The 15745-nt window shown below is 33.5% G+C and overlaps 4 protein-coding genes across 4 annotated transcripts; 1 reads left to right on the top strand and 3 right to left on the bottom strand.

The window, feature by feature from the left end:
• The first annotated feature begins 1143 nt into the window (after positions 1–1143).
• Tsp_02039 (hypothetical protein) lies at positions 1144–4569 on the top strand. The gene is made up of 7 exons (XM_003377792.1): positions 1144–1169; positions 1227–1268; positions 1319–1419; positions 1575–2577; positions 2692–3098; positions 3360–4031; positions 4412–4569. Exons 1-7 carry the CDS (start codon positions 1144–1146, stop codon positions 4567–4569), a joined length of 2409 nt encoding a protein of 802 aa, XP_003377840.1.
• A 230-nt stretch (positions 4570–4799) lies between these two features.
• On the bottom strand, positions 4800–6984 carry Tsp_02040 (putative prostasin). The gene is made up of 5 exons (XM_003377791.1): positions 6943–6984; positions 6207–6445; positions 5656–6124; positions 5378–5582; positions 4800–5152 (listed from the first exon to the last, which is right to left on the bottom strand). Exons 1-5 carry the CDS (start codon positions 6982–6984, stop codon positions 4800–4802), a joined length of 1308 nt encoding a protein of 435 aa, XP_003377839.1.
• Positions 6985–10637: 3653 nt separating this feature from the next.
• On the bottom strand, positions 10638–12895 carry Tsp_02041 (elastase-1). The gene is made up of 5 exons (XM_003377790.1): positions 12854–12895; positions 12045–12283; positions 11494–12004; positions 11216–11420; positions 10638–10990 (listed from the first exon to the last, which is right to left on the bottom strand). Exons 1-5 carry the CDS (start codon positions 12893–12895, stop codon positions 10638–10640), a joined length of 1350 nt encoding a protein of 449 aa, XP_003377838.1.
• A 2485-nt stretch (positions 12896–15380) lies between these two features.
• Tsp_02042a (hypothetical protein) lies at positions 15381–15419 on the bottom strand (the record flags this gene model as incomplete). Its single annotated transcript, XM_003377789.1, has 1 exon — positions 15381–15419. A coding segment is annotated over one exon (39 nt), but the record flags the coding sequence as incomplete, so codon positions are not given.
• Positions 15420–15745: the final 326 nt, after the last annotated feature.

Raw genomic sequence — 15745 nt, 5'->3', positions numbered from 1 at the left:
GACAGTAAGCCAAAAACTCATGAAAACCTTATTTTATGACAACGTTCAATTAAAAATGCACGAAATATATTTACAAAATACATCCAAGGTCCCACAGAAAGAGTAAAACAAACATTTCAAAAATTTTCATTTAAAAATTCACAAATGACTAACAACTGCAGTAGCAGGTTCATTCACACGAGTAGTTCATTTAAATAATAATATTTTCATGAAATTAAAATCATATTTACGCCAATAATAAACAAAAATTTGCATGCAAGCACATGTGATTTATCATTGAATAATAAATTAAATTTTATAAATGAATTATAAAACAAGTCAAAAAAATTCTCTCACAAACGGAAAATATTTAAAAAGACTATGCTCAATTTGCACAATTGGGTTCATAACGCACAAATTAAAAATAAATAATACGAATGTATAGTTTTCATTTAAAATTTTTTAAATAAAATATACAAAAAATATTAATAAATATACCTACAAACAATTGCGATATTAAGAAATTGAGTGAGGAGGACGGAAATTTATTTCTTCATACAGTAGCTCTAAAAGTAGGCATTATTTCATTCATTTACTGTAATGTAGTGAAAAAGTATTTCAAGACAGATGTTTAATATTTGTTGATGAAGTTTATTCTTGTGAAGTTATTTCACTTTTGAATTTCCAAAAAATAAAATGAGCTTCACATTATGTAGACTATTAAGCATAAAAATATTATAAAATCCTATCGTTTAAGCGAGAACTTAAATTTGAATAGTTATCTAATCTTATTACGTCATGCACATCACATATACGTCAAAGGTGATCTATCCTCATTACGTCAGATAATGACAAGACTATATTGCAGCGGGAATATTTGATAAATCAGAATTGAAAAATCCGTTTTTCAAGTTCGCGGAATGTTTTCAAGTTTTGTTAATGTTACACTGTTTTCATTGGTAAGCTTCTATCAAGCTGCTATTGTAACATTTGTTTTCATTTTTCTTTCAAATTTCGATAAAGTATGATTGAAAATTGTCACAAAATTATTTTTCCAACATTGGTCCATGATTGCACTTTATCATTCTGTAATGATTTCTGTAGACGAAAAAGAATCGTTGCCGTTTCACAAAGTAATGTTCATCTTGTACTAGTCGATTTTCAATGCTTTCAGAGTTGATAATAAGTTTGTAAGTTGATTCTATTTTCTTTACAATGGGATGAATATTTAAATTCAATTTTTGTAGTACTTTGCTGGTCAACGCTGGAGCAGTATTAAATTTCAAATTGTAAGTATTTTCTCGACAATAATTGGGTGAAATAAAATTGTATTTTTCAGTCGATCAGCGGAAGATAACTTTTCTGTAGAAGAAGGTTATAGAAGTTTTGGTAATAATAATAATTTTTCTTTTATTCCATTCATCGTTCAATTTTCTTCAGGTCAGTCGGCAATGGCATTTCTGGCCGCTCTTAGACAACTGCGCATTTTCATCGCCATTTGGAATTTGTTTGTAATATTTTTAATGTTTGTGTAAGCAATATTGTTTTTTTTGCAATGAATTTATTTGATTTCCATTCAACAAATTGTTTTGTAGATTTTTTTCCCATTGATAAAATGTTACCGTTCGATTTTACCAATCAACTCGACCAGTGTCGTGTGGAGTTGGATCGATTGAACGTGGACGCGTCGGCATTGGACACCGAAATCCGGTCGTTGTTGGCCGCCAGTTCGCAACGGGCTCGCGAACTGGCCGGTCCACTGGTCCGGGTCGAAGGGGAAATTGCCGCCGCCGAATCCGACTTTCGCCAACTGGCCAACGTGTTCACGTCCAACTGGACACTGGCCAACGGAATCGGCGCCCGAGTGCGTCGGCTGGACACAGCGAAAATTCGTGTCGTCGACTGCATGCAGTTGGTCGACGACGCGCTCGATTCGCGCCTCTGCGTCGACGGTGTCCAGTCGTCGTTGGCCGCCGGCCAGTACGACCGAGCCGCCGACCAGTTGCGCCGATTTTTGGGCGTCGACGCCGCCGTTCGCCGGCTGGCCAGTGGCGACGGCGCTCACGACCCGACGTCGTTGATGCTCGACGCCAGAGATCGTCTGCGGACAATTTTGGTCGACGAATTCGACCGGGCCGACCGGCGAGACGACAACGCGTCGGTCGAACGTTTTTTCAAATTGTTCCCGTTGATCGGCGAACACGAGCTCGGCTTGGCCGAATTTGGCGCCCAGTTGACGCGCCGATTGACCGACTTGGTCCAGCGCAGTCTGACTGTAGTGGACGACAGTGGTCAGCCGCCGTTCGTCGACGCTTTACGACTTTTGCTCGACTGGCTCGTTCGACTGATCGACGCCCAACAGCCGATCGTCGACTCTTGCTACGGACCGGGCAAGTTGTTCGTCTTGTGGCGTCTGTTGCAGGCCCAATGCGACGTCGAAGCGGGACGCATTTTGGACAACTTTTTCGACCACAGGCAATTTTACAAAAAACTCAGTCTAGCCGAAAATTGTCTCAAACAGTCGGCTGCCAGTCGAACGACCGTCGTTGATCCGCTCGATTTGGACGCTTTGCTCAGTGAAATAACTTTGATCCGGACGTGCGTGCAACTTTATTTCAAGTACGAAATTTTTCCATTTCCATTTGCATTTTTATAGCAAAATTTATCCAATCCTCCACTTTCTTTCATGGGATAGTGTTGTTCGCTGTTTAGATTTGTTCGTCGTAAAGTGAGTATTGGAATTGGTAAAATGCCAGACGAAACAGCGAAGCAAAAAGAAGAAAAACAACGCTTGGAGGAAAAATTCCAAACCCATCTTTCCAATTGTGTGTTGAATTGTCGCATGCAAGAACTGCTCGGCCAGTACGTGGCAATTGAAGAGTACTACATGCGAGAGTCGATATTGAAGGCGATTCGGCTCGAATGCCGCGAATCCGGCACGTTGCTTTCCAGCGTTGTGGACGATTGTTTTTTCATAATTAGCAAAAGTGTCCGTCGGGCATTGGCGACGTCGGATGTCGACTGCATCTGCGCGATGTTGAACCATGCTTGCGCGTTGCTGGAAACCCATCATTTGGCCCATTTGAAAAGTCGACTCAAACTTGGCTATCCTTCATCTGGTGAGTGAAACAAACAGATAAGCGCTTCTTCTCAAGCATACGACTGGATTGTATTTTTTGCAGTCGGTGGATTGGCCGAAGCCTATTCGACGGCTGCTATTGCTTACGCCAGTGTGGTTCATCAAGGCAAAATGTCCGGTGCTGGTGGTATTGGTAGTGGTAGTGGTAGTGGAGGTGCTTGTGGTGGTGGTGGTGGTATTGGCGATTCGACGACGGATAAACTTCGCGAGGATTATTTGACCGCTTTGAATGACTGTGGAGTCAGTGTTGAATGTGTGGAAAAGTTGAAGAATCGACTGAAGGACGACTTTCGAAATGTTCTACTCCAACTGAACGACGTTGACCAGCAGAAGCTGGACAGCTGTTTGGGGCAGTTGGACGAGACGGCGAACAAATTCCACTCGGCGTTGTCCGACGCCGTTGACCAACTTGTTCGAACATCCTTCAAGCCACGCCTACGCTTGGCGGTCGATGGCTTTTTCAACGACACGCACGCGCCCAGTGAGTTGGAGTTTGTGGAATTGGAATCGCGCGGCTTGTTTGTAGAAAATATCATCGGATGTTTGCAGCTGCTGTTGGAAGATTTGAGACAGTCACTTGGAGAACGACCGTTGGCCATGGTGCATGCGACGACGGCGTCGTTGACCGCGGACTTGTTGGAAAAGGCTACACTGAAGGGAACGTACAACCGCCTGGGCGGGCTTTTGCTCGACAAGCAGATCCGCAAACTAGCCGGATACTGGACGCAGTTTGCCGGTTGGAGCACCAGGCAACGCTTCTCAAAATTGGACCAAATTGTTTCCCTGTTGAACGTGGATTCGGTAGCCGATGCGCAAAATTATTGTCAATCCGAAAGTGTCACTTGGTTATTGAACTTGGCCGAAATTCGACAAGTGCTTGCTTTGAGAATCGATCTGCCCGGCAACGAGATACGTAAGATACAAATTTTGCATGCTTGATTCCCCCTCCCCCACCATTTTCCCAGTGCAGGTGTTATATAAATTGAACACACGTTGAAAAAGAAATTAATTTATTCAAACGTTGAATCAAATTGCACAACAACAACATTGAAATGATTGTATTTTTCAGTGTTCCCTTAAGAAAAAAACTATAATGTATATTAATCTCGGAAAAATTATAACTACATTTCCAGTCTACATTTGAAACAAACTGATTAAATTTTGTAGCATTTCATCCTTGCTTTTGCTACATTTTTTTGTCCCACGAGACGGGAAACACGGCAAAGGTGGTACAAGAATGAGCATTCAATGGGGGGGGGGGATCAAAACCTTATTAATTATAAACAAGTGCAGAAATACAAAAAGATGTTTTTTATCTGCTGAAATTTGGACAGATTATGTACAGTTTTTACCATCGAAGAGTTGCTCGAGTAAGATGGATAAAGGCAGATAGGTGGCTATATAGCATTCAGAGAGGTTTGCTTGTTGGAACTCTTTGGCTCGTAGACTAAATATAAAAACTTTGTTAAGAAACTACATCAAAATACCACAGACCAGAAATATTAATGAGTGTATTACTCATAAAATTAATACTTTGATGATATATCAGTCATATCCTGAACGCAATTACACGTTTCATAAAAAAATAAAATTCGAAAAATCACCAAATGCAAAGCAAAAACACATAAATTTAATTTATTTAGATAATGCTCAAACTGACGTCACAATATTTAAATATAGATTAACGGAAAAAGGTGAATGTTGGATCATTGAAACCAAATCTACCAACATCACTTCTACTTCTTGATACAGAAGGTAGACGGTTAACGGTTTTCGTTTCTATGAAAACACGTGGAGAATTGAAAAAGCTTCCACCTTTCATTCCTCCAGCGCCAGGCGACATGAAATCTGACATTATTTGCTCCAAATCAGGGAATTTTGATTCAGAAGGAAAACTATCTCTATGTATAAAATTGAATACGTCAGATCCTTTGTAATTATTGGGAGTATCTTTCACGTTATCTCTGGTGGGAATTTTCGGTAAATCTTTCATAATATCTTTCTGTCCAACATCTACACTGCCAGGAGTTACACCTAAAATGTATTCAAAAATTCAAGAAACCCTAAACACAGTTACGTTTATTATTTTCAAATTAAAGCAAAAGAGATGCAAGATTGTGAAGAGGAAAAATAAAGAAAAATTTTAAAGAAATTGCCCATGAAATTTCAAATCGAATAAATAAAATTTAATGAATTCTAAATTAAAATAAAATTTACTTGGACTAGGTTGTGTGCCTTTCTGATCAACTTTTTGTTCACTTGGTTTGGGTTCAAATCGAGACACAACAGGCACAGTAGAGTCAATGCTTCGGGCAGTATCTTGTACCCATTCCAACATTGCCGGGACTTTAGCAAATTTTACGGAGTGTCTTGCATCTCCGCACATAGGCGGACCAAAACTGACTATTCCGTACAATGTTGCTTTGTTGTTTATCAAACACACTAATGGTCCACCAGAGTCACCCTATAAAATTTTATTCACCATTGAAAATGAATTAATATCATCTATGTCAATGAATAATATTTGCATTACTTACCTGGCATGTTGCAGAGCGGTCAACACCAAATGCACAGAAAACTATTGCATGCTCTTCTGGTTTAATTCTACATTCATCTTTTGGTAATATTTTCATTTCTGCAATTTTCAGAACCTCCGAACCACGTCCACCGTCTATTAATACAGCATTTATTAAATTATTGCTTTTTGAATACGTTGATTTCATTAACGTACGATATGTTAATCCCCATCCGCTTGCAAAGCATGGCACATCCAATGGAACTGGCTCATTCGCTTTAGGCAGGCATGCTGATCGAATTTCATTGTTGTAAATTACATATTCTTTAAGAAGCACTAGAGAGAGGTCATAAACTGTTGCTACATCATCGTAACGCGGATGGCTAATTATGCGCTTTGCGCCTACTGTATGTTGAGTGCTTTCTTTTTCATTAGGTCTGTGGGCACCAAGAATAACCTCTACTTTATCTGGGGCAAAATTTCTCCTATATCTGATATAAAATTTATCAATATAGTTGAATGTGTTATCAAAATTGCAGTTTTAACAAAGTAGACAATATTATATTGTCTTACTCTGCATAGTAGGTGCAATGTGCTGCGGTCAGTACCCACTGACTCCCATTTCCAGGTTTCAGTTCAACAAGAGTGCCTCCGCATAGTTTTACTTTATTGCCATCTTTTTCCAAGAATAATCTTGCTTGGTATGGTATAGAATTTGGTGTTGCAACAGAGCCTCCTGAAATTCTGTTTCCTTTAACGCTTTTTGGAAAAGTGGATGGTAGGGTGCCACATTCATAATTGGCAAAAGCTAGCTAAAAGTGAAAATTATATTAATTCATCCGTATTTTAAAGTATTTATTAAAAAATTGTAGTATTAAATTAAAACAATTGTTAATTTTGAACAATTTGATATTTTTTTGTTTGACAAGTAGAACATACAACAACTAAATGATGAATGTAAATGCGATGCAATTTAATAATGAGCTGTGCAGGAATTAACATTATTTATTATATGAACAAAATAAGGGATTTTTCATATCAGCCTTCTTTGACTACCATCCTATTTTTTGTGATATTATTCATGGTACTGTTGTGGGATATCTTTAACAACAGAAGCATGTGGTAGCGATTCTTTTATTACTTTTTTACAATTCGAATTATTTAACTTTTGATTTGCGCATTTTTGTATAATCTTTGAAAAATATATTTTTAAGAATGGGAATCTTTTATTTTTAGAGAACTTTTATTGCCTTAAATTTTACATTTTCTATGTCATTAAATTTCAATTTAGAAAAATAGCAAATCGTACCGTTATATAAGCAAGGAGATATAAGCACTTGAAAAGGATCATCGTTTCAAATTTCTTTGAAAGTGAATGGAAAGTATGGTATGTCCTCAAGTACTCAATGCATATATATTATATCTCGATGAAATGTAAATATAAAATAAAATCCTGTCAAATCAAATATTCGATTTTTTTAAAACAATAATTCAAAAATAAATACTTTATTTTATCAGTTAAGCAGTTTATTCTAGCTTTATGTTTACAATTTAGTGTTTGCTTAATTACCAACGTATTGCTGATTATTAAAAAAGTAGGTGTTATACTCAAATGTCAAATGTTTGATATTAAAATGGACCCTACATTATGCGTATTTTGATAATTACTTATTGTTGGGGTCGTAGAGCAATGTTTGTGTATGAAGAAATGGCTAGTAGTATCCGTGTTTTCTCTCTTAGTGAGAATTATTTATTGAATGTTGATGTAATCGCAACTATATTGTAATAATAATAAATGAGATGAAAGCACTGCTGTGCATAGTAAAATGATGATCAATGTTTACTTTGTTGAAATATGTAATAAAAATTTAGTTGTAATTTCAATCAAAATATGCTTTAATCGTATATACTTCTGTTATACCTTTCTACTGATTTTCTTCATTCCAAAAGCAATCAGTAATATTTTCTAATGTGAGCACATAATTGAACATTGAACGTTATTGAATAAGAGGGTTAGAGTGCTTTTTGCATGCATGCTCTTTTAACATTGAATTAAATATTAAGGAATATCATTTTAGTTGGGTGGCAGCTATGATGAATATGAAGAAATTACTGGTTGAATAAACTTTAACAGTATTTTCAATGTTTAATTTTAACTGTACTTTTTTTAAAATCAATTCACAACTTTTGTTTGTGTGGTGCAGATGATTGGTTGCTTCGGGAGATCGAAAGAAAATTACGTGTCATGTAAAAATAAAATTTATGTTTAATTGCTTGCATCTGCTTTTTATATACTGAACTATTTTACAAATAAATTGATAAATTGAAGTGAGTTAATAATAAAGCTGAATTTTTGCAGCTTTCCAATATGTTATACATCGTGGGTATTTCATGTTTGATATAAATCTACAAATGCATGCAGCAAAAAGTAATTCTTCAAAATAAATACCATGTGTCCATGCTATAATTCAAATGTTTTGTTTCCTCTAAGCAAAATGACATTACTGATTACAATAATCAACATGAGACAAAAATCAAATTGTCATCCGTCACAGGAAGCAAAAAATTGCCGCAAAATGCGACGACAACTGCACAGAAACAGACAACTGAAATGTTTTTATAAAATCAAAGTAAAAAGTATGGAAATATCTGTAGTGATGTGAGTGTGCAACTTCATTAACGTGGGGGATTATTATATCACTTTTGTGCTATAACGTGGATATGCGTTTGAATCCATAGTGCTCTTCATAAGAACTTTAAAAATATTGTATTTGTTTTTGTGATGTGAGAAAGATCAATGATTACAATTCGCTGTGAGTAGCAGACCCATGTAGGTTGCATGATAAGAGATGATGTTACATTACATATTGAATAAAGCAGTAACTTCAAACAACGGGAAATTATTTTTCATTGACAGAATTGAAAAAAATTGTTATGTAATATTTTTACGAAATTTTTGCTTTTTGAAATATACATTTTGAGCTACGGTATGTGGTCTGGAAATAAACTCTAAATTACAAATTGCAAATTTCTATAGAATCTACGATAACAAAGCATACGATGGTGACATGTGCTTGCTATTTTTGTGAACAGCATATTGTACTACCTTATTATTTTTATGATATTTCATAATGAAATATTTTGCACAGCTGAACATTTTCATTCAAATATTTTCTCAGCATACAGAAAATTTGGCCATCTCGTTTTTTATATTAAACAAATGGCATTCTTGCATTACGTTAGAAAAAGTGGATTTCCCATAATTCGATTCCATACGTTTTACAAACACATTTTCTTCCAATATTCATGCTTGAAATTACACAATGTTGTATGCCATTATTCTAAAAATCTTTATTCGTTCCCAATATATGGTGTGAACGATCAACAGCTGTTGACACTGCTAACTTCCATTGAATACATAACACTTGGTGCATATGATGCACAAAATTTTTCATGATGTTCATGTTTCAACTGCATCTTGATTGCTCAATTGTTATTATGAAAAAGTGCTTTGTTTGTAAAAATTATATTCACATCAAAAAAAACTGATAAACTGTAATTTTGTGAATTGTGGTATAAATCTAATTTTGTTATTGAAAGTATCAGCTAACGCACTGCTGAATAAAGTCATGAATAACTTCTTTTCAATTTCATTTATCCAATTTACATATATCAAATCAGCTCTGAAATAAACGCTACGTTCTTGAATCACAGATGGCATTCTTCTTTGTCATTTTATTACATTGCTCAACAGTGATCTGAACGGCTAATTACAACGATTATCTCATTGTGTAAACATTTTCATTAAACGTTCAACATTTATATACTTCAGATGATCGTTTTCTTTAGTAAATGTGAAAATATGGTACTTTAATTCATATTATTAATGTTTAGTAAATTCATTAGATTCATTTTAAACACTAGATGTTCATATAAAATAATCATATTCGAAACTTGTTTATAGATTCTATTCAAGCCATTATTTAAATTATATCTATTTCAATTTCTTAATATCGAATAATATTAAAGCAATAACTGTGTTTATTAATATAATTAAAAACTGCAGGACATTCAACGTATTTCGTTATTAAAACAAAATATTGCGATCATGCACTGTTGAGATGCATGGGAAAATAAAATAAAGCAGTGTTTATTTTTTTACAGAAAGCAAATTTGATTAACAGTGACATTAAATGAAAAAATACATCCATGAAATCATTGACAAATTAAAAAAACCACCTTTTCAATTCTTTTTTCTTCTTCTCTATATAGATTTTCTTCAATTAAAGAACCCAGATTTTCAGAATCAGGCGTATCAAGTTTCTTTCTATTACAGATAAGGTAAAATAAAATTTACATCTGATCATAAAGTTGTTTGATATCGATTTGCAACAAGTACATTTTCAAAATGTTTTGCAGATACAAAATTTAAACATTGTTAAAGTAACTGTAAGTAAAGTTATGTAAAATGGATAACTTGTTTCAATGCATGCACAATTTTTGTATCTTCTAATAGTAAGGGAATTGAATTTAGGATTATACTGAAGAGCAATTTTTTCGAATAGCCTTCTTTTTTACTGATAAATCAAGCAAAATTAATGATACCTGGAAGATAATTTTGAACTAACAATATTTTCCCTAATTCATCTTTATAAGGATAATAATTGAATTCTTACCGCCTAATTTGATCTTGCATTAATATCTATAACGGAGCAACTCTTAGTCTTCTTTATCTCACCATACATATAAAATTCATTTTGCATATGAATTTTTATAAATTTTATTGCAAAATAATAATGTATATAATAATATTCGAAAAACAAAAATATATTCACTACAATCAAACTTTGATAATATATAATGAGTTATATCAATCATTTTCTGAACGCAATTACAAAAAAGTAACAAAATTCTAAAAATCACCAAATGCAAAGCAAAAACACATTAGTAAATTTAATTTATTTAGATAATGCTCAAAACGACGTCACAATATTTAAATATAGATTAACGGAAAAAGGTGAATGATGGATCATTGAAACCAAATCTACCAACATCACTTCTACTTCTTGATACAGAAGGTAGACGGTTAACGGTTTTCGTTTCTATGAAAACACGTGGAGAATTGAAAAAGCTTCCACCTTTCATTCCTCCAGCGCCAGGCGACATGAAATCTGACATTATTTGCTCCAAATCAGGGAATTTTGATTCAGAAGGAAAACTATCTCTATGTATAAAATTGAATACGTCAGATCCTTTGTAATTATTGGGAGTATCTTTCACGTTATCTCTGGTGGGAATTTTCGGTAAATCTTTCATAATATCTTTCTGTCCAACATCTACACTGCCAGGAGTTACACCTAAAATGTATTCAAAAATTCAAGAAACCCTAAACACAGTTACGTTTATTATTTTCAAATTAAAGCAAAAGAGATGCAAGATTGTGAAGAGGAAAAATAAAGAAAAATTTTAAAGAAATTGCCCATGAAATTTCAAATCGAATAAATAAAATTTAATGAATTCTAAATTAAAATAAAATTTACTTGGACTAGGTTGTGTGCCTTTCTGATCAACTTTTTGTTCACTTGGTTTGGGTTCAAATCGAGACACAACAGGCACAGTAGAGTCAATGCTTCGGGCAGTATCTTGTACCCATTCCAACATTGCCGGGACTTTAGCAAATTTTACGGAGTGTCTTGCATCTCCGCACATAGGCGGACCAAAACTGACTATTCCGTACAATGTTGCTTTGTTGTTTATCAAACACACTAATGGTCCACCAGAGTCACCCTATAAAATTTTATTCACCATTGAAAATGAATTAATATCATCTATGTCAATGAATAATATTTGCATTACTTACCTGGCATGTTGCAGAGCGGTCAACACCAAATGCACAGAAAACTATTGCATGCTCTTCTGGTTTAATTCTACATTCATCTTTTGGTAATATTTTCATTTCTGCAATTTTCAGAACCTCCGAACCACGTCCACCGTCTATTAATACAGCATTTATTAAATTATTGCTTTTTGAATACGTTGATTTCATTAACGTACGATATGTTAATCCCCATCCGCTTGCAAAGCATGGCACATCCAATGGAACTGGCTCATTCGCTTTAGGCAGGCATGCTGATCGAATTTCATTGTTGTAAATTACATATTCTTTAAGAAGCACTAGAGAGAGGTCATAAACTGTTGCTACATCATCGTAACGCGGATGGCTAATTATGCGCTTTGCGCCTACTGTATGTTGAGTGCTTTCTTTTTCATTAGGTCTGTGGGCACCAAGAATAACCTCTACTTTATCTGGGGCAAAATTTCTCCTATATCTGATATAAAATTTATCAATATAGTTGAATGTGTTATCAAAACTGCAGTTTTAACAATATAAGCAATATTATATTGTCTTACTCTGCATAGTAGGTGCAATGTGCTGCGGTCAGTACCCACTGACTCCCATTTCCAGGTTTCAATTCTACAAGAGTACCTCCGCATAGTTTTATTCTATTACCATCTTTTTCCAAGACCAATCTTGCTTGATATGGTATAGAATTTGGTGTTGCAACAGAGCCTCCTGAAATTCTGTTTCCTTTAACGCTTTTTGGAAAAGTGGATGGTAGGGTGCCACATTCATAATTGGCAAAAGCTTGCTAAAAATGAAAATTGTGTTAATTTATTTCTTTGCCATTCTTTTAATTGTTTTCCAACAATTTGAAATATTTTCATTTAATTTTGTAAAGTATTTGATGGCGACATAAATTAAAAATATTTACCAAGAATTTGTGGAATTAAATTAAAGCAATTGTTAACTTTGAACGATTTAACTTTTTTTGTTTCAGAAGTAGCAACATACAACTAATAAATGATGAAGCGGAATGCGAAACAATTTAATAATGAGCTGCGCCTGAATTTACATTGTTTATAGTCTCAGGAAAGTATGGAATTTTTCAAATTAGCCTTCTTCGGCTATTATCCTATTTTTTGTGATAGTCAACTTATTGCTGTCATTGTTGTGGGATATCTGTAACAAGAAAGGCCTTTAGTTGCTATTCCTTATCATTATTTTCCATTTCAGCAATTATTTAACTTTGATTTACACATTTTTGCTTATGCTATGCTTTTGAGAATGATAATTTTTTATTTTTAGAGAACTTTTATTGCATTAAATTTTTTATTTTCTATGTTATTTAATTTTAATTTGGAAAAAAAGCAAACCATACCGTTATATATGCAAGGAGAAATAAGCACTTGAAAAGGATCATTGTCTCAATCTTCTTCCGTAGTTAATGGAAAGTATGATATGTTCACACGTACTCAATGCTTATATATTCTCTTGATGGAATGTAAATATGAAATAAAAGCCTTTCAAAACAAATATTTTATATTTTCAAACAATGGTTCAACAATTATCGCTTTATTTATGAATTATGGTATTATACTTTTATGTTTGCAGTTTATTGTTTTTACTACCAATGTATTGATGATTATTAGTAAAGTAGGTTTTTGCTCAAATATTAAATGTTTGAATTCGCAGATGAGCCTACATAATGTGTATTTTAATTATTGCTTATTGTTGGTGTTGTAAAGCAATGTTTGTTTTTCAAGAAATGGGAAGTGGCATCAATAATCATTTTTTATTATACGTATATGCAGTCAAAATTATATTGCTAAAATAATGAATGAAATAAAAGCTCTGCCTTGTATAATGTTGATCAGTGTTTACTTCGTTGGAATATGTAATAAAAAGTTAGTTTTAATTTCAAAGTAACTGTGTTTTACGCAAATATATTTCAGTTATATCCATATAATGCTTTTCTTCATTCTAAAAATAAATGATATTTTGCACTGTTAGCGCATTTGAACGTTATATTATTAGGAGGTTAGCATACGCTTTATATGCATCACTTTTATATGGAATTACACATTCAATAATATTATTTTTATTGTAAATAATTTAAAATTAATATGCATAAATTACTGGTTGTCTTCAATGACTTTGGCATTGTTTTCAGTGTTTTATTTATAGCTGCATTTAAAGCAAATCATGCCATAACTTTGGTTTATCTGATGCAAATGGTTGACTGTTTCAGCAGATTGAAAGAGATTTACGTGCCATGTAAGAATGAAATTTACGTATAACTGCTTGAATATTATTGCTATGCGCTGAACAATTTTATAAATGAATTGAAACAATGAAGTGAGTTGATAATAAAGCACAACTGTAGTTCTTTTTATAATTTTCCAATATGCAATAGATCATAGGTGTGTATTTCTTATTTGATATAAATCCACAAATGTGTGCAGCAAAAATTAATTGTTCAAAAAATGCTGCATGCCCGTGCTATATTTCAAATTTTTTGTTTCGCCCAAGCAAGAATACATTACTGTCTACAATAATCAACGTCAGGGAAAAAGTCAATAAATTATTTGCACACATCTGTCATCTGCAACAGGAAATAAAACATTGCTGAAAAATAGGACGACAACTGCACATCGACAAACAACTGAAGCTTTTTTTATGAAATCATAATATAATATATGCAAATATCTGTAGTGATATAAGTGTGCAACTTCAGGAACGTGGGGGTTCACTGTATCAATTATGTGCTTTGTGACTAGATGCGTTTGAATAAATAGTGCTTTTCATAAAAACTTGTAAAATATTGTATACGTTATTGTGATCTGACACAGTTCATTGATTACAATTTGTCGTGAGTAGTAAAACAATGCATGCTGCCTAATAAAATGTAATGTAATCCAGACAGTTAACTGTTTAATTAAACAATAACTTTTAACAACAGAAAAATCGTCCTCATTGACTGTGCTGAATAAAAAATTGCTAAATAATATTTTCAGTGAATTTTAGTTTGCTAAATATACATTTTGAAATAAGGCACATAATCTAAAAATAAAGTCTAAATTGCAAATTAGAACTTTCTAAAGAGTCTACTAACAGCAGTGCCATGCGTTGTCGACAAGTTCCTGCTATTTATGTGAACAACATATTGCAGTACATATTTATTTTTATGATATTTATAATGAGATATTTTGCACAACTGAATATTTCCATTTGAATCATTTTTCACCATGCAAATGATTTGGCCATCTCACATGTTATATTTTACGAGTGGCATTCTTGCCTTACAATGGGAATAATGGATTTCCCATAATTCAGTTGCACGTTTTACAAACAGTTCTTCATCGAATCATCATGCTTGATATCACACACTTGTCAAATGTCATTATTCTAAAAATCTTGAGTCGTTTGCAATATATGGTATGAACGTTCAGCAACTGTAGGAACCACTTATTTCTATTGAGTACATTACACTCGGTGCATGGGATACACAACATTTTTCATGATATTCATGTTTCAACTGTATCTTGATCGCTCAATTTTTATTATGAAAAAGTGTTTTGTTTGAAAAAATTTTATTCACATAAAAAAAAACTGATAAACTGTAATTTTGTGAATTGTAGTATAAATCTAGTTTTGTTATTGAAAGTATCAGATAACGCACTGCTGAATAAAGTCATGAATGACTTCTTTTCAATTTGATTGATCAAATTTGCACAATACAAATCAACGCTGAAACAAACTTAATGTCCTTGAATCACAGATGGCACTGTTCATCCATCTACACATTTTTTAGGGTTGGTCCAGTTCGGTCCCACTTGTCACTTATTGGTCGTTGACCGCGCTATTTTATTGGGCCGTCATGTCGTTGTCTTATTGGTTTCCCTTGTCTAATTGCTCATTGATTCAAATCTTTCTTTTGTGATTAGCTGTAATATTTTTTCATTTCATTGGTTTAAATATTCCATTTAGGATTGCGTAACTTTAATAATAGTGACGTAACATAAAAAATGGAAATATTTATTGTTCCAAAATTTTATTGTTTGTTTGAAGTTTTGTCATTCATTGAAATTCTGTTTAATTAAATATATTATTTGTGGCGAAGTTTATACTTTTTCATGATCAGCATTCCCGAAAATAATTTTTAGTATTATTCTATATTTTATTGTACCAAAGTGACGTTATATCAAATGCGATAGTAATTATTCAGAAAAAACTATACAAAAAATAAGTTAATCAGTGATTTTTATTTTTC

This window comes from Trichinella spiralis, assembly GCF_000181795.1.
Source record: "Trichinella spiralis strain ISS 195 chromosome Unknown Scfld4, whole genome shotgun sequence".
In the NCBI taxonomy this organism is placed as follows: domain Eukaryota; kingdom Metazoa; phylum Nematoda; class Enoplea; order Trichinellida; family Trichinellidae; genus Trichinella; species Trichinella spiralis.
The sequence above is the reverse complement of the archived record's forward strand: the minus strand, read 5'-3'. Positions and strand labels throughout refer to the sequence as shown.